The sequence below is a fragment of the Syngnathus typhle genome, linkage group LG6 (genome assembly GCF_033458585.1).
Source record: "Syngnathus typhle isolate RoL2023-S1 ecotype Sweden linkage group LG6, RoL_Styp_1.0, whole genome shotgun sequence".
Lineage (NCBI taxonomy): Eukaryota > Metazoa > Chordata > Actinopteri > Syngnathiformes > Syngnathidae > Syngnathus > Syngnathus typhle.
This window is the reverse complement of record NC_083743.1, coordinates 5,144,327-5,162,524: the sequence shown is the minus strand read 5'-3', so window position 1 is coordinate 5,162,524 and position 18,198 is coordinate 5,144,327. Positions and strand designations below refer to the sequence as shown.

Below are 18,198 nucleotides of genomic sequence, written 5' to 3'. Positions count from 1 at the left end.
AGCGTGGCGAAGCTCGCAGCGGCGACGGCAGCATCTTCGGCCGGCCAGAAAAGTCTCCCACCCTCTCTCGCTACTACTACAGCAGCACGTTCTAATTTTAAACGCGCTAAAAGGTAGCTTTGTGGAGCTCAAGGTGGGGGGAGATTATGGGGGGGAAGTTGCGGATGAAGGAATGTTTTGAAGCTACAGCAACCGGCAGAACATGACATACAAGAGCAATATTCATATGTACATTTTCAAAGAGGTTGACTGAAGAACTTGAACAGGGGGATGACCTCCACCAAGGCTTTCAAACTTTACACACCAACTGTGACTCCAAACAAGACGTCCTTTGTCATTTTTTGATTGAAGATATTTTTGATTGAAATCATTTTTGAAAATTCAAAAATGCAACCTCCAAATACTCAGCAAATATCGTCACTTGCAAAACTATGCCAAAATTGCATCTTAGTGCTAATCAATACCCAAATTGATATCAGCAGGAATGATCCATTTATTTTCCGCTCAGTGGCCTAGTGGTAGTGTCCGCCCTGAGACTGGAAGGTTGTGGGTTCAAACCCCGGCCAAAGACTATAAAAATGGAACCCATTGCCTCCCTGCTTGGCACTCAGCATTAAGGGTTGGAATCGGGGGGTTAGATCACCAAATGATTCCCGAGCGCGGCACGATAATTTGGAGCAGCGTAACTTAGCAAAGACAAAATCGAATTATTCTCAAACAGTTGATGAATATTATGCTGACTAACATTTGCATGTTTAGGGGAGTTGAGATGGGCGAGTAGAGAACGAGAGAGAGTGACATTCCCCGGGCCCATGGCGGCAGCTTTCTCTCCAGCCCCCATGAAAGGTGGGATTGTCCCGAGGCTTCCCCGAGCCAGGAAAGTTCCCCCCGTCGGGCTGCGGGCCGGGCCGGCCAACCGCCGGCCCCTCTATCTGCCAGGAAGGTCCAACGCCGCCGCTTATGTCAGATACCACGCCGTGTGTTATAAATACTCGTGCACACACACACACACGCTAAATGAGCTCGCAATGTGTTTATTTTGACAGGAGGCAGTGAGTGTGAAAGGGGGTTTCTTTCTTGGGAACAGCCAGAGATGGAATATTTAGCTCAGGTAGGATCTTTCTCTCTTTCTCTGTTTGACTGGGAGGGAGGAAAAGACCAAGGTGATGGTCGCTTCTGGTTTGGGTTTATCTGCTGGGTGTGGTGAACTATAAGGCAGGCAGGCGGTGGAGACGACTCAAACACAAGGCCGGCCTGCATGTGGCCTGGGGGGTTAACTGTTGACGTTCCCTCCTCCTTAACACTGCACACATTAGAAGCTTTTTTTTTTTTTTAATGTTCTATAACAGTAGCAAAGCTGTAGAGATTGGCAGCAGTCTTGTGCTACTGGGCCAGATAGTCTTTCTAATTTAGAGTCCCATTTTTTATTTTAAATGATTCTCATTCACAAAAATTCCATTGAGAAAAATAAAAATATAATCTGTAATAATAAATTCCTTCCTCAAATAGTCACCTCTATGTTCACTCTAGTGACTAGTGAACAATCTCTCCGATGAAACACTGGACTAACATAAGCAATAATACAATTTTCCATAATTCGGATAAAATCGGATCACCTTATCTACGGTGGCTTCAGAGGGCCAAACTGCACGTTTCTGCCTAGAAATAAGAAGAGCTTGTGTACCTGGCTAAAACACACACACATGTACTGAAGACACAGCAGCATTCATTCATTTATCCCCTCCTCCCCCATCCTCCCTCTCATTTTTTTTCATCCTTTTAATCGAGTCGCCCAACAAGCTAGCGTAGCCTAGCATAGCTAGCCTGAACTCACGACTGAGTCGTGCTACGTAGCTAATGCCAACTATAAAATGTCAACCTGTTAACATGAATAACTTTGATGTTGGGGTCATCATTATAAAACTACTTAGGAAATTGGATGCGTGAACAACCATGCTAATGCTAGGTTAGCATGGTGCTGCGTCTTAGCTCATAGATGCTGCCATGCTGTAATCCGCAGTCTCCACTTTTGAGTTGATGAAAATAAAGACATGCGCTAATGTTAGCTTATCAATAATAAACACAGTCTTCATTTGTAGCTTGCTTAATTTCGATTTGAGCAAGACACGAGAGTGGCGTCACATCCTCCTCAGGTGACACGTGTCTCCTCTTCACAGTTTTTTCGTCTCTGGTGTGTGAGTGTTAATTTCAAAGCATCCATCTTAATGGCCTGGGCGGAGGCTCGCTAATCTGACACAGCTGGGTGCCACACTCGGTGCATCTGTATGTGTGTGGGAAGCCGGGGGGGCGGCCAACGGGGGCTTGTTAATTGGGGCAGGCCGGGGGTCCTCCGATTGGAGGCGACGTACAAACAACATCAAGTCACAGAGGGGTGAAAGTAAGAATGGAATTCCTGTGAGGATGGGAGAGTCCGTCTGGAGACCTGCAGCTGTCATGAATTGACCCCCCCCCACCCCCCCACACTTTTAGAAACAAAGTATAAAAAGAACTAGCTTAGCTAAGTTTTCATAAAGTTGTGCAGAATGGATATCAGTATAAAGTATAAAGCCGGCAGGTGAGAGGGTTTTCCCATTATTGTGCGTGGCATGCATTCATTCCACCCTTTTCTTTTGTGTGTGTCTCTGTGTGTGCCTGTGTGTTTTGTGTGTCCAGCTGTACACACACGCACTCTGTTAATGACCGTCTCGGCTCCTCAATTTCTTCTGGTGCTGCGCTAGCCGCTCACCAATGCTTGATCTGCAAGTGGCACCATTTTGATGATGTCATCACGGTTGGATTTTTCTTGAGCTGCGATCAAAATCGCACACCCCCTCACACACACACGCACACACACACACACACACACACACACACACACACACACACACACACACGCTTCCCAGATGGAGACCGGTAATGGGTGGGGTCCCTTCAATATGTGCACCTGTGATGAGTGATAAGATAACTTCAGGGCTTGATATGTGTGTGTGTGTGTGTGTGTGTGTGTGTATACACTTCCACAGACTGCATAAAATACACCCTCTGGCCATTTCATTAGGAACATTTCTGCCAACTCGACGATTAAAAGCTCATAAGCACAATAATGAACATATTGCGTATCGGACATTGTCGATTAAAAGTGCATCTGTTAGTTGCGGGTGGGGTGTACCTAATGAAGTGGCCAGTGAAAGTTCGGCGAGTCAATGAGCTGCTGTCATATTACACAATCAGAGTTTGTCTGTGTGACTCTCAAACAACACCAATTTTCTGATTTGCTGCAAATATTTGCAGCGAACCAATCTGTGTTGTCGACATATTTGCAAAGTCACACTTGTGATGCTGCGTTACACACACACACACACACACACACACACACACACACACATTCCATATAAGCGTTTCATCTGTTATTTTATTTATTTAAATCAGCTTCAACAATCATTTGTATAAACAGCATAGACACAAAAAAAAAAAAGACTCAACAAAGGCGGATGTTGCAGTCAGACAAATATTTTATGATCTGATTATGGGCTTGATGTGAAAGCAACTCATGTCTGTCCGAGCAGAAGTTGGGCCTGGAGAAGTGGAAACACCAGAACAGCGCCACGGAATTTAATTTAAAATAATTTCTAGTTTACGCAATCAACATAAACTGTGACGGGAGTGATTTGGTTACTGGTGGCAGTCGCTAACAATTCATGTTTGTTACCTTCACCAAAAGTGTTTTTTTTCCGTTTTTGTCGTTGTCGCTTGAGCTGCTCTCGTCGCTCAGCCTCATCGTATACCCCCCCGCCCCTCCCTCCTCGGGTCCTGAGGATATTTGCCTTGACATCTCCTGGCTGACGCATGAACAAACATCCCCAAGACACCGGCAGAACACGGCCCAACTCTTGAGCTTGTTCAAAATGTTCCTTGCGTCACGTTTTGAGACTTTTGGAATCGTCGGCCAAGATTGAATTGAATGTCATTTATCCGTTTCGAAACATCTCCAATGTTGTACTAGCCAGCATTTCCGTGTGCAGGTGTGCCGTCATAACAGAGAACAAAAAGTTGATAAGAAGAAAAAACGTTTAATGATTCTGGGAGGGGATGGGAAAGTGGGTCAGTGGCAACGGGAAGTCGCAAGAATAAAAAAAAAAAAAAAAAAAAAAAACGCGAGGCAACTTGCGGCTTCGTTAAAATGTGCAAAAGAAGTAAAATGGTGGGGGGGGAACTAGCAACCTTTTAGTCACCTGTTGTCAATCCATATATACTGTACACACACACACACACACACACACGGCTTCAGTGTTTAACGCAATCACTCTAGTCTGCGTGTCCCTTCAGAACATTCTTTTTTATCAGCTCTCTCTTTGCCCGACAGCACAAAGTCCAAATGTTTATCTGAACGTCTGACTGACACACTAACTCTGTGTGTGTGTGTGTGTGTGTGTGTGTGCGTGTGCGTGTGTGTGTGTGTGTGTGTGTGTGCGTGCGTTTACAACACCTGCATGTTCACCGATCTGCAAGATGAATGCATTGCGACATATATTCCCGAGACTCGGCATTCATCATTCACAATTCAAAGGCAACTTAGTCACTAAATAATGATTAACTTGGGCCACGCTTGTATGTTCATCAAAGCGAGCTGGAATTTACGACCGCACGCTAAAAACACTGTAAAACGACTCGATGCGTAGATCGAAGAAGAATTTTTATTTTAATCCCGAGCGATTGTCAGCAGCTCATTGTAGTTTCTTAGCTTGGTGGGATGACGGCAATCGATCAATAAATAAAACGGATTAAAACAAAACATAAAGAGTTCAGTTTCTTTGTGCTAGTTAGCTGGTCGGTTAGTTGGAGCCCCTACGTGTCACCAATTTAAACGTCCATGTTCAAATTGAACATGTTATATTTTTACGCAGTTATGGTGTGTGTGTGTGTGTGGGTGCGTGTGTGTCACTTCATGTCACCCATGAAGAAAGGGAGTGTTTGACCCGAAGGCAGAACTGTAAATGCCGCTTTTCTCCTCCTCCTTTCCTACCCCTGCGGCCTCCCGTCCCTCCCCCCCCCCCCCATCTTTCACTCTTCCCTCATCCATCCCTCCCTCCCTCTTTCCTTCCATCTCCCTCCTCACCCATCCCTCCCTCCCTCCCTCCATCCCCAGAGGCAATAAGCAGAGTAAACACAGCATCCACCTAACAGGATCCAGGATGCGCCGTTTCATTTGCATCCTAGTGCCTGAAAAGGCACACACATGCGCACGCGCACAACTTTCTCTCTTTCGCGCACGTTTTGTCATTCCTTTCTTTTTAGGACTTTCTATCGCAACTTTTTCTTTTTTGTCTTCTGCTGGCTCCCCTTTTTTTTTCTTTTTTCTCGCTGTTAGTCATTTAATGGCGTGCATGAGGGTGAGTTGTCTGTTGTGGCCCGAGGCGGCAAATATTCAACATGATGACAAGTGTCGCTGGCGCCCTTTCTCTCTTTCTCCTCCTCCTCTACCGCTTCTTCCACTCCTCCTATTCTTCTTCTTATCAGTACATATGCAAAACTTTTTTTGCCTCGGGTCAATCTTCTTATTTAATTTTCTCTTTCACGCGAAGTAAAAGTTGAGAAATGACATCATTTTGTTCCATGACGCCAATCTCTAATGAAAATTACCCGTCGCAAAAAAAAAAAAAAAATTGTGTTCTCAACAAGAAAAACAGCACTTAATAATTTCGCTCAGTTTGTAGCCACGGTTGACGAGCGAAAGGCGTAAACATTTTCATCAATCCTTTTGTATGCAATAAAAATATGTTTGGTCACCACAAAAAATATTTTTGGGCATCACAATGTTTGCCACTAAAACACAAAAGGAGACAATTTCAATCAATTTTGCAATTTAGCCATTTCGACGCGTCACTCATCTTTGCGGCGCGCTTCATTCGCCATCGCGTAGCCCCGTCGATGGCCGAGAAGCCAAAAATCAGCGGCGTTCCTCCCCCTGCCGTCTTTGTTGACTCGGCGCCGGGGTCGTGCCGAGGTCAGGATCCGTGCGCCGACGGCCCTCGCCCGGATCGCTCTTTGAGGCTCTCAGTGTGAGGCGGCCATGTTTAGTCTGCCGCACGCCGCGTCCATTTGGCCCCGAGCTGTCTCAACAAGACGCATCCGACCACCACGGTGGCGCTTCTGGGCCCACCATCGCTCGCCGTCCACCGCATGTGTCAAAGATTTTTGCCCCCAAAATTCTGGATCCAAATATCATAAAAACACAACACAGCAGTTGCCCCATTTTAACCTTTTTTATTTAGAAACATGAATGATGGCCATCACACTGAAAAGAAGAATAAACAATATACGATAAGGACACTAAAGGACGTTAAAAAAAAAAAGAAGTAGTTTGTGAAAATGAAAACGCAACCACGTAGCTTAAATATGACATATTTTCTTCTGTCATGTGACCTGAACGTTTATCCTCCTTCACTTTATTGATAAGTGATCATGTGGAAAGGGGCGGGGGGGACACTTTTGGACCGTAATGTGACACTTTTGGTTAAACTCAGATAGACCAACCCCCTCACAATTGTAACACACTCAAACACACACACACACACACACTATCAGCCCACCTGGCCAGTGGGAGCTCCATAGTGCAAAGTACTGTATGTAAATCTCCCATAGTGCATCTCCCCTCCCCTCTTGTATTTGTAACTGGCTTCACGCACACAAACACACGTACACACACACACACACACTTGGATAAATGGTCAGGTCCAAGCCAACCCACTCTAACAGATAACAAGGGGGCAATGAAATTGCGGAATGGTGTTTGAAATTCTTTACCACAGTTTACGTTGCCTCCTTCCTTCCCCCCAAATCTTCTTATACCAGAATAATGTTGTTATTCACAGAGTCCTCCTTCCAGAATATTCCTCTTTCCATTCTAGAATTTTGTCACACCAAAACATTTGTGTCCCATAACATTCCTTATTCTAGTCTTTTTTTTTTTTTTTACTATTCCAGAACATCCCCAGATTCCGCAACGTTTCTATTTCCAGAATTTCTTATATCAGAACATCCTTATTGTAGAATTTTACCATGCTAGAACATTTGTGTCCCACAACTTCCCTTATTCCAGAATATTCATTTATTCCAGAACATCTGCATTCCAGAACATTCCTATTCTAAAATATTCCCAAACCAGAACATCTGTGTCCCGTAATGTTCTGTATTGTAGAATATTCAAACATTCCGAAACATCCCTTATTCCAGATTAAACCCAAAATGGTGGCGGATGAAATAAAAAAAAAAAAGAATTGTAACATGAAGCACGAAAGTAACACCTGAAGCACATGTTTGTAACTGTTTGGACAAAGCAGAATATAAGATATATTAAAATTTATTCCCTTTATAAATAAATGCAAATACCCCTTTTACACACTCATACACACACACGCACGCACGTACGCACATACATTGCCACTATTTACACTTTCTTCAAAGTCCATCGTCATCGCCGTCATCAACTTCATCATTGTGTGTAACCAGAGAGTCTCCAATAAGGGGGGGGGGGGGAACGTGGTCCTTCAAAACATGGCTAGCGAAAGCTGACCGGGCATTTATTCCACATTCTTGATGACCACCAAAAGGTCCAAGTTCCAATATGTAGCAAGTAGTTAGGGCTAGTCGTGCCATTACTGCAGCAAAGTAGTTTACTAGTAAGATTTAATTGCGCACCAGTACGTCAAAATTGACGTGGGACAAAACCTGACTCGTAATTGAAAAACAATATGAGCGATAGTTGTTCTACTACTGCACTGAATTGTCTTGTTGGGCTTATTTGTGTGACTGTTCAGCTAAATAGTTTACCGATAAGGTTAGAATTGTCTTACTACACGGACATTTAAATGGATCTCGAGGATATGGAGTACAGGCTCAGATGGCTTTCCGTACGAGTCGGCCATTTTAGAGTCTGTTCAGAAAGCCTCCATCTTGTATTGTGCTAGGTTACGATGCGTTGAGCACGGAGCGGCTGTAGAGGGTCTGGTAGTAGGCACCGGAGTCCATGGCCGCCGGTCCGGGGCTGTCGTAGATCTGCTTGGCGGCCACGGGTGAGCCGCTAGAGGTGTAGCTGTTGTACGCCATCACCTGGTCCTGGTAGGACTTGAGGTCCATCTTCTGCTCATTGGACATGAGGTTGGTGATGGAGAAGGGGTGGTTGAAGTTGTAGTGGGGGTCCAGGGACTTGAGGGCGTCGTTCTGAAGGTCCATGTGCTGGCCCATGGCGCCAGGTAGGAGGTGGGTGGACTGGGAATGGAAGATGGAGGCGGAGGAGGTGGGCGGCACGGCGGTAGGGACGGGCGGCGGCGGCGGGCAGTCAAGCGGCACCAGTAAGGAGCTGACGGCAGTCCCGCAGGGCAGCGACTGGTCGTCAGACGAACCCGGGTGGGAGTTGTCCGAGTGGGCCGAGTCAGCTTCGTCTGAGCCTCCGCCCGCCGGGCTGCGGTCGCCCAACGCGTCGCCCCCCTTGCCTCCATCCTTCCCCGCCTTCTTGGACAGCTTGTCGTCGATTTTGAAGCGTTTCTGGCGTCGTAGGTAGCAGCCGTTCTCAAACATGTTGCCCGACTGCGGGTGCAGAGTCCAGTAGGAGCCTTTCCCCGGTTTGTCTGGCGAGCGGGCCACCTTGACGAAACAGTCGTTGAAAGACAACGAATGGCGGATGGAGTTCTGCCAACGCTGCTGGTTCTCCCGGTAGTAAGGGAACAAGTCCATGATCCACTGGTAGATCTCGTTGAGGGTTAGCATCTTGCTGCCGCTCTGCTGGATGGCCATGGTGATGAGCGAAATGTACGAGTAGGGCGGCTTAGCGTGGGTCAGCGAGCGGCGGTACGGCTTGGGCGGGATCTCCTTGGGCCCGGCACGGCTCAGAGTGGCGCCCGACGTGTAACCCAGCTGGCTCATGGACTGACCCATGTTCCCGTAGTGGGACAGGGAGCTGGGGGCGGCGCTCGGGCCCAGCTGGGTCAGCGAGCTCGAGCCCAGAGAGGGCGCCACCGGGGACAGCGGCATGTGGGCCGGCCCCGAGCCCATGGAGGCCAACGGGGACGTGCTGAGCCCCGAGCCGGGGTACGCCATGTTCAGGCCGCCGCCCCCACCGCTGCCTGCCGGATTAAGGTTGATGTAACTGTTGATGGGCCCCATGGAGCTCACCGAAGCCAAGGCGGCGTTCATGCTGCTGGGTGAGGAATACATCTGAAACACAGACAACACCATTTTTTTATCGTGCGTTTCCTCATTAAGGTTGCGAGTGAGCTATTATCAATCTGAGCCGATTTTAGACCTGCTGGTCAGTCATTTTTTTCAATAACTGATCACACTGGTGAAAGATTTTTATAACATTTTGTAGATTTATTTGTTGTTCATTCTGAATCTGCCCTGTTTCTTCTCTAAACCATCATGATTGAATTTAATTTCCAATGGTAATATTTGAATTTAACTTTTCCTTTACAAAAACTTTAAAAGACAGGATTTGGGGTATTCATGATCACTACTATTCTGTGTTGGATGTGCGCCTTTGAGGGACGTCCATCGCGTTAGGTTTGTGGCCATTTTGTATTTTGCTGCTATTTTCTTGAATTCACCCAAAATTGGACGACCAAGAAAAATAAATGTATATAAATTGAAAAGTGTGAGGTTTTTGGGGGAAATTTTGAAGGAGTCTTTTCGTGAGTGCCTTCTTCTTCTTCATGTCAATGCACAATGAAGCTCTCAGTGCGCGCGGATTTCACACTCACGCGTGAACGTCAAAGTGCGTAAAATGCGCGTCACACAGCTCCCGCACGCAGCCCCCCCCCCCCTTTTTCCTCGCCGCGCACGGAAAAACGCAAGGAGCTCCCAAAATTTTCGAGATGTTTAAAAAAAAAAAAAAAAGAGATGTATAAAGATGAGCTATAGTGTTTCACTTAAAGTTCGAAGTGGGAAAAGTTGAGCCCTCACGCGCACTTTGGGTTAAATATTAACAACGTGGTAATTTCATCAGAAATTGATTAAGTTAACTTTTAATTTAATTATCACCTCAACTTGAAACTTTTGTGCGTTTGAATTACTTTACACGTGAATGCGTCTGAAATTTAAGTTTTCTCCATAAAACGAAACTGCAATTACTTCACTAAATATGAACAATTCATCTTTAAAAAAAATACAATGTTCTGATTGGCACTGTGAAATAGAGATTAAATTATTTTACCTTTGTCAGGTAAAAAATACTTTTGGCTTTTTGAAATATATTTATTTATGTTCTAAGGAAAGGTAAAATAAATATAAATAAATAAGTTGAAAATATACCAAGCCAAGTTTAGTTAGGCCTGGAAAACGTCACGTATTTTATGTTGTTTTTACCTATAATGCAAATTAAATTCTTTGTACCTTTCCTGTACCATATGTAGGCCTATTTTCTTTTTTCTTTATTCTCTGACATAGAAAATACTCGTCACTTTTTATGTTAAACTCGGCTGTATATTTTTATTTTCTTATGCTGCTCTTGTATAAGGTTTTGTGGCGTAATATGTTTAGATATATTTGTGTTCTTTTGGGCCTTTAAATTCATTTTTAATTATTAACTGTTGTTTTGACATATGTCTGTAATTATTCATTTTTATGCGCTCTTTCTAGCCTGAAAAACGTGTTTATATGCAGCTATTTTTTGGCCCTTAGCTTTAGTTATAGATCATTCTATATTATTTCATTATATATAATTTCGTATTCTTAAATTGAAACACTAAATATAGCCTATGTATGAAAGTAAATGAAGTAATTGAACAAACTGAAGTCTTTCCCCTTAGTTTAAAAAAAATACATCTTTAATCTGGATAACACAAATAAGAGGTAGGTGTTTTTTGGAGCAGTGTTGGTGCAAAGTAAAATAAAGTGTTCCTTGTCCTCACCTCACTGGCCTCGCTGTAGAAAGTATTCCACTCAGGTAGGTCGTGGGCTTCCATCTTCACAGAGCTCAACATCCCCACAAAGAAACACTTGGAGAACTGGACGAGCTACTCGCACTTTTTTTTTTTAATTTACACTTTTTCCTCCGTTTGAAAAAAAAAACAAAAAAAGTTACGATCCTCGGCAACACATTAAAGAAAAAAAAAATCCGCTGATATGGAAAAGTTGTGTCAAGTAACTAAAAGTTCATCGGCCCATTGTTTCCCAGCTGTTTGCAGACTGGAGGCCCGTGGCGTGACGTGCGGGCCCGGAGGACGCTGGATGTCAGGCGGGTCGTGAGGAGAGCAAAGGACGGCGTGAGGACTACCGCTAGTTTCATTCTCACCCCTTTATAAGGTACAGTCCACTCCCCCACTCGCAAGGTACAGTCCACTCCCACTCCCGACAGGCCCACCCCGCTCCCCCCCTCCCGTCCTGCACATTTCAATGTGGAGCCAGTCAGGAAGAAGGCTCGCGCAAAAAAGGCCGATGTGGCCCCCTGGCGTGCTGTTTATTGGCCTGGTCGGACTGGCGGCCACCCCGGTTGCAGCAGTACCCCGAACAAAAAGTCCATTAAAACTTAAGATAGCAGCATTTAACGCGCGCAAGTGAAATCAAGTTTTAAAAAAAAGTGCGCATGGGAAGAGGAGTTGAGGGGGAATCCGTCAGTTTGTGGCCCGAGGGTTGGGGTTGGAGTGGGGGTAGGGGTATAGAGGAGGCGTGAAAGTCGTTAATTCCCGCGGCTGTCACCTTCTTGGAAGCTTTAACACGTTGGAAAAAAAGGAAGACTTTTACAAGGCTGCAAATTTGCCTAAAAAGTACCATAAAATCAAACGAAGTCACTCATGCACATATGAAGATTATTAATAAGAATTTTTAGAATGCATGCATGATGCGTCACAAGTCAAGAGCAATTATTAAATAGCACAATAACAAGTAGAATGCTTCAAATGGAAATCAATTAGAATTGAGTGATTTCAAACTGCTCCCTAAATGAAAATATGAGAATTTGAAAAATGCAACAATTCTAATGCGTAACTAAAATCATAATACACATTTCACTTTTTCATGGCTTTTTCTTTTTGCGTATTAAAGAAATAAAAATATCTCATTATTTTATGTTCTTCTTTGGCCTTTTGCTTGCATTTGTTTTCTTGCGTAATTATTGCCAGTACAATTTGAATATAAATTGAAGACTTCCAAATTAACGCACCTTACTTTGCATAGCATTCTAGTTGGCCAACATGACAGAATTACGATGCGAGAATTCTTTTTTTAATTTTATTTTCAATCCTCATTAATGTAACGTAGTGTAATGTATGCGTAGGGCTGGAATACACAAGACAGCCGGCCGTGTGCATGTGAATGGCGGCCGTCTCAATGGACATGTAATGACACGCACGCAGGAGGTCGTCGGCGGGGATTAATACAGCAGGGAAAGGGTCGGGGGCTGGGGGGGCACACACGCTTGCACCTGCATCAAGGATAGGAAGGATCAAGGGGAACACCTCTGTGCGTGCGTAATGATGTAATTACAACAGCTAATCGTGTTAGTGACGTCATCTACGCAAGGAAAAGGCAACTTTTAGGAACGATATCACGACTATAGAAACCATTGGAAATACTCCTGGGAATATTGATAAACGTTTGAGAAAGTACCATTGAATGTTCTTCGTGCATCAGTTTTAAAGCTTAAATAATACCCTATGTCGTGATATCCATTTTTTTTCCATAAAACATTTTTTCTTGTATCAATAAAACTTAAAACTAAGAAAAAGGGTTGAAAAAATATTTTAAAACTCTTTGTTGAAAACTCCAAATAACAAAGACTGTTTGTAAACAAAAAAACGGTACAACGAAAAACGACTTTTTCAACGACTGTTAAATGAAGTCCTTGATTTCAAATTCGCATCTGGAGGGTGTTTGTGTGTGCGCGTGGCCTCCCTGGCTGCTTCCTTTGCATGTCAATAGTCCCTTCGTGGCACATTAGCACGTGCGTAATTGTCCCCACAAAAGCGGTAATGAGTTGACACTTTAGGAAAGCCACTTCTACGTTCATTTCCTCTCGCTGCTTTTCTCCTTGAACATGAACATCGGATTCAGCAGCACGTCACATCATGGCGATTCAATAAGTGCAGTGCAAGATATAAAACGTAGCAGCACAACGGCGACATCTAGTGGTCACAATTATATGGACATCGTTTTTAGAGACCACGCGACTGTACAGTACAAGCTGAGTGCGTTTCTAAATGATTATTGATATGGCAATTGTTGTACAAAACTCAAAAGTTTTCCCTGCAGTAACTTATTTAAAATGAAATTATTTCTGCTTAATTGACAGACCTCATGATGAGATGATCCCAGTCAAGATTAACTATTGATGACCTGTGCACAAGGTCAGTGGAGGACATTTAATTGAAGAGATAAAATAAACACCAAGACAATCGTGTCTTTTTTTTTTTTATCTGGTTTATTCCCCACTGGGTTGTTTTGTACAAGAAGCGGCAGTCAAAAGACGAAAGAGCAGATTGGTCGTCACCATGGCGACGCCGCGAGGAGGCGGGACACTTCTGCACAAGGCACTTGTCTTACACCGTTAGCATTAGCATATAGCCGTATAGATTGTATACACATACATTGGCTTTGGTTTGGTTCGTCTGTGCGAGGAACATTCTGGTTCAGCAAGAAGGGAAAAAAGCTCCAACAAACTACTAAATTACTTTTTTGAGAAAAAAAAAAAAAGACAAACTATTACAAAAAAAAACTTGTCAGTAATGTCGCTCGACCGTTTTAATAACAGCTTGTAAATTGGAGGATTGCACTTGAAACAACCAGGAACCTTCTCGTTTGTCTTCTACATTCACCCACTGGCAGGCAGGCCACATGACAGTAATTGTGCGTGTGCGTCCATTAATTGCTTGATGAATGTTTTGTTGTTGTTGTCTTTCTGTTAGTGAGGCAAGTGGTGCTGTATTTCTTTGGAGGACATTTTGACTGGCCTTGATGACAAGGACCTTACATTGAAGTGAGTTGAGGAGCTTTATAGAGACAAAAGTAGTGCTATGCTGCCATCTTGTGGCAATTAAAGATCGAACAGGTCATCTGTCTTCATGTCTTTCAATCTTAGTGAAGGGATGTTTTGGCTGGTCCATACAGGGAAACCATTACTTGCATCTTGTCTTTCCATCTTTGAGTGGGATCACCCATGGTATCCCATTTTTGAGTGGACAATTTGTCTGATCCACACAATGTCAATGCTAGAATTAGTTTGTGCACCATAATTTTCGTGAGGAAAATAAGTGTTCTTGATTTTCTGTCACTAAGATGCGCCATCACCCTACGTGTGCAGTTGGTGGCCCACACTGAAGTTATACAGAGTAGTAGAATCGTGTTTGTGTGTTCCACCTGCCTGCCTTTGTTCCAGGTTGCCACACAAACCATCATCACGTCTCCCGCTCCTTCTTGACGGTGACATCGCCGCTCTGGGCCCCGGCTCCGTTGGCACCACCGCCAGGCCCCCCTGGTCCACCGGGCCCCGCTCCCGGCGGGGCGGCTGACGGGGCACCCCCCACACCAGTGCCCAGGATTGTGGACACCTCACCCTGCATGAACGCCCAGGGGGGGCTGTTGTTTGACGTGTCCAGGGGACAGCGCTCACCGCTGGGGCAGTATACTTCACCGTCACCCCGCCGGCTCTGGATGTACACTCTGGTGCATGGGAAGCAGAACCTGTACGTAGATACAGACACAGTAAATACATAAATGCAACATTATACTTTATTTTTCTCAAAATATTCAACTTACACAATTCACACTTGACGATATATACGACATTAAATACAGTGTGTTGGTAGATACATACCTGTGTCCCGGCACAGACGGACATTGTACAAAGTGTGTGTCCTCCAGCCGCTCGTGGCACAGCGTGCAGGACAAGGTGCTTCCGGTCAGGCTGCTGCCGCCCGAGGTGGCGCCCAGTTCGGACGCTCCGCTGTGGGGCAGCGCTGCGGCGGCAGTGGTGGCCGCCTCGGATGAGCTGCCGGACGACAGCGGCTCCCCTCCGGCGCGGGCGGTGAGAGGCCGCGGCTGCCTGGCCGGGGACGACGCTGGCTTGGGGCTGGTCTGGCTAACAGAGGCCGACGACGAGGGCAAGCCGGCGCTCTTACTGGAGCCGGCGTGGCCCTGGGTTTGCGACTTGGGCTGGGACGAGCTCAGCTCCCGTTCGAGCTCCGGCGTGATGAAGGGGGCGATGCCCATGCCGATGCCCAGTTGTCGGCGGTTCATCTCAGCCAGCACCGGCGCCGGGAATATCATCGGGCTGCTCATAGGGGCCGTCCTGGCAGTCAGGCCCGCCGGCATGCCCGCCAGCAGCCCGTGGGGGATCCCCGCTATGCTCTGAGTCACTAGATTCGGGGGTATGGCCGCCCCGATCATGGGTCTACGGCTCCCACTGGGACTCTGGCGGTTCACTTCTTGGGGCGGCTGCCCGTCGCGGTGCAGCCCGTTCGGCGGTACGCGAGCGGCGGCCACGTTGCCACTCTCCCCTCTGCCGCCACGGTCAAAGCGCTCACCATGCGACCGCTGGACGTCTGTCGCCGGTTCTCCGCGGCCGGGCGCGGCGTGCTTGTGAGGCGAGGGTCCCGGTCCAGGCGAGCGGACGTTCCCGTCCTGCATGCCGTGGCTGCGCTTCAGCTGCCGCGCGCTAGCGATCAGGAACTCGATCTGGTTTGCGCCCTCGTAGTTGACGCAGCCGCGGCACACCACCTCGCTAAAATCCCACACCACCGTCCAGGGCATCTTGGGCAGGTCGCACAGGTAACACCACTGGCGCCGCGAGGACGAGGAAGGCGATGACATGACGGCCGGACAGCGAGCCAGCGGACAGGCGAGCTAGCCGGCTAACCCGAGCTAGCACACGTTAGCTAACTTAACCTATTTATCTAAAAAGTTGCGGTAAGAGCGCTATTTGCTAATTAGCTTCTCTTTCAGCTGTCTCAGGCACGTTTTGGAATAACCACGAGCATACTATCAATACAAAACGAGATACAACTTTGTTGATTTGGACGATTTCTTCCACACATACCCAATTTGTTTACCCACTTCGGCCTGTTCTTGACTGCTGTCAACCCGCTCTTGCAGAAAAAAAAAAACGCTTGGAGCGTTACCTAATACTTTGGGGTGCATTATGGGCGATGTAGTTTATTTAGTCGCGCTCTTTCAATACAAACTAACGCATCACGTGTGCAAGTTGGACAGTTGCCGCAGGAAGCGAGGCAATCAACTTCTGACAACCGCTCTCGCGATATTTCCATGATTTGCGGAAAAGCGCAGCATAAATGCGTCATCTGGCGTGGTGCATTGTGGGCCATGTAGTCGATTTATTGGACATTTAATGCAAACTGATACAACACGTCTGGTTGTTGAACTACAAACAAGGCTGACGTTGTGCGGTACCCTAAGGTCACAGTTCAATTGTGGCTACACGTGCATTTACTTTTTTAGCACGCGCCCCAGCAAATACAGTTTGGAAGTCTTTTATGTGATTTTTCAACATTAAAATGCCTCGAGATGTTTCATCCTCGTCGAGCGAGGACGAAGCGGATAACCCGACCGCGGAACCGTCGTTAGGGCAAAAGGAAAGCGGTAAGTTGGCACTTTAACATGGATAGCTGCTGGATTCTAAACGTGTTTGAATGTATTTTACGATCCGTTGAATTATGTTTTGACAGAAAAGAGCAGCAAGTATCAGTGTCCCGATGACTTCGTGAGCTTCGACCACCAGCCTTGCCGCAGCACGCTGACTGAGCGCTTGAAGAGAAAAAAGAGCGAACTTTGGCTTATTAAAGCCCCTGCCAACTTTGATCCACGATGGTTTGTCGTTTCTTTAATTGCTTTATTTTTACAAATTTTCCCTCACTTAGGTCGCGTTAAAGCTCCAAAGAAATAGTCAAATCAATATACCCTTAAAGGACGTCAACAAATTAGGACGTCTTAAAAAAGGTATTTGTTACTTTTATTGCCATGACCTGTCATTGACAAAGAAACTTTCAAGATTATTAAATCTTATTATTATAAATTATAAAATCTAAATGCTAACTGAATGCTATTCTCGTATGAAGCATAATTCCTATTTTTTGCTTTCGCAGTTTACAAGGAGCGAGCGTGAATCTTTCCGGCTTTCAGACGCTGAAGCTTCCTTCTGCCGCGGACGCAGGAGAACGCCACGGCCAACATGTCTACAACATCCTGGCATCCAGTCACTGCACCAATGATCTCCGCTTGCTCACCGCAGATTCGTCATCGCCGGCGGTGGGGCCCGCCTTCTCTGGCATACTGAGTGTGAGTGAAAGCTACGAGGGCGTCCAGATGCCGCCCTGCGTCGTCCACGCCTCGCCCGCGCCGGCCATCCCGGACGGACTCAAACAGAGATTCCAGCCCTTCGGAAGCAAGACGCCTACCACATCGCAGGAGAGACAGGTTGAGGACGGGAAGAGAAAGAAGAAGAAAAAGAAAGACAGGAAAATTAAAATAGAGGAACAGGAGGAAGAATTGATGATCAAACAGGAAGTTGAGGAACCTGCCCAGGAACATACCGAGGGAAAAAGCAGGAAGAGGAGGAAAAAGGACACGGAAGAGGTGGCAATTGCGGAAGTGAAGAGTGAAGTGGATGTGGACGCTTTGTACAAAGAGGACGGCTTGGCGAAGAAGAAGAAAAAGAAGAAAAAAAGCAAAACATCTGATGACTAAATGTCATCAGCTCAGACTGAACTTTGATTGTTTTTTTTATTAAACAGAAGAGTCCAAATCAAACATTTATTCTCCATCATGATGTCCATGTCTGCTGACTCTTGGTGAAGTGCGCTACACCCTGGACTGGTTGCCAGCTTGTCTAGATTATCAGTTGCACAATCAAGGGCTTGCTTACATTTATATTTAGGAACGTGCAAACTCTGTACAGGAGTTGAACCAAGAACCTCTTGACTGTGATGCACACATATCAACAAGTTGTCCTCTGTGATATCACAAAAGAAATATAATAAGTGTGTATTTTCATATCTTTGTGTACTTCTTTTAGCCCACATATGCGTTGTTTTTAAAATTCTCAAGCACATCTCAATTCATTCTTAGCATGGCCAGGAGGTGGCGCCAGAATCCACCTTTTCCTCCAGGTGGCGCTACAGCTTCACAATTCCTCAACCCGTCAGTGTGTGCTTCTTGTGTGTTGTGTATTGGGCCTTGTCTTTGCACCAGTGTGTG

At 45.9% G+C, this 18,198-nt stretch overlaps 3 protein-coding genes across 3 annotated transcripts; 1 reads left to right on the top strand and 2 right to left on the bottom strand.

Annotated features, from left to right (window-relative positions):
• Positions 1-6,248: 6,248 nt before the first annotated feature.
• On the bottom strand, positions 6,249-11,104 carry foxa3 (forkhead box A3). The gene is made up of 2 exons (XM_061281756.1): positions 10,905-11,104; positions 6,249-9,213 (listed from the first exon to the last, which is right to left on the bottom strand). The coding sequence occupies exons 1-2, from the start codon at positions 10,974-10,976 to the stop codon at positions 7,969-7,971; spliced, it is 1,317 nt and encodes a 438-aa protein (XP_061137740.1). The 5' UTR covers positions 10,977-11,104; the 3' UTR covers positions 6,249-7,968.
• A 2,288-nt stretch (positions 11,105-13,392) lies between these two features.
• On the bottom strand, positions 13,393-16,083 carry irf2bp1 (interferon regulatory factor 2 binding protein 1). The gene is made up of 2 exons (XM_061281247.1): positions 14,804-16,083; positions 13,393-14,670 (listed from the first exon to the last, which is right to left on the bottom strand). Exons 1-2 carry the CDS (start codon positions 15,796-15,798, stop codon positions 14,385-14,387), a joined length of 1,281 nt encoding a protein of 426 aa, XP_061137231.1. The 5' UTR covers positions 15,799-16,083; the 3' UTR covers positions 13,393-14,384.
• A 113-nt stretch (positions 16,084-16,196) lies between these two features.
• polr1g (RNA polymerase I subunit G) lies at positions 16,197-17,994 on the top strand. Its single transcript, XM_061281248.1, has 3 exons — positions 16,197-16,584; positions 16,671-16,812; positions 17,088-17,994. Exons 1-3 carry the CDS (start codon positions 16,500-16,502, stop codon positions 17,686-17,688), a joined length of 828 nt encoding a protein of 275 aa, XP_061137232.1. The 5' UTR covers positions 16,197-16,499; the 3' UTR covers positions 17,689-17,994.
• Positions 17,995-18,198: the final 204 nt, after the last annotated feature.

Bases quoted from the DNA above. Each gene is read 5' to 3' on its own strand.
- foxa3 (XM_061281756.1), bottom strand. From the start codon at position 10,976: ATGTTGAGCTCTGTGAAGATGGAAGCCCACGACCTACCTGAGTGGAAT. The intron at 9,214-10,904 runs GTGAGGACAAGG...TCTGTGTTTCAG, and splicing joins TCTACAGCGAGGCCAGTGAG to ATGTATTCCTCACCCAGCAG.
- irf2bp1 (XM_061281247.1), bottom strand. From the start codon at position 15,798: ATGTCATCGCCTTCCTCGTCCTCGCGGCGCCAGTGGTGTTACCTGTGC. The intron at 14,671-14,803 runs GTATGTATCTAC...ATCTACGTACAG, and splicing joins CCGTCTGTGCCGGGACACAG to GTTCTGCTTCCCATGCACCA.
- polr1g (XM_061281248.1), top strand. From the start codon at position 16,500: ATGCCTCGAGATGTTTCATCCTCGTCGAGCGAGGACGAAGCGGATAAC. The intron at 16,585-16,670 runs GTAAGTTGGCAC...ATGTTTTGACAG, and splicing joins GTTAGGGCAAAAGGAAAGCG to AAAAGAGCAGCAAGTATCAG. The intron at 16,813-17,087 runs GTTTGTCGTTTC...TTGCTTTCGCAG, and splicing joins GCCAACTTTGATCCACGATG to TTTACAAGGAGCGAGCGTGA.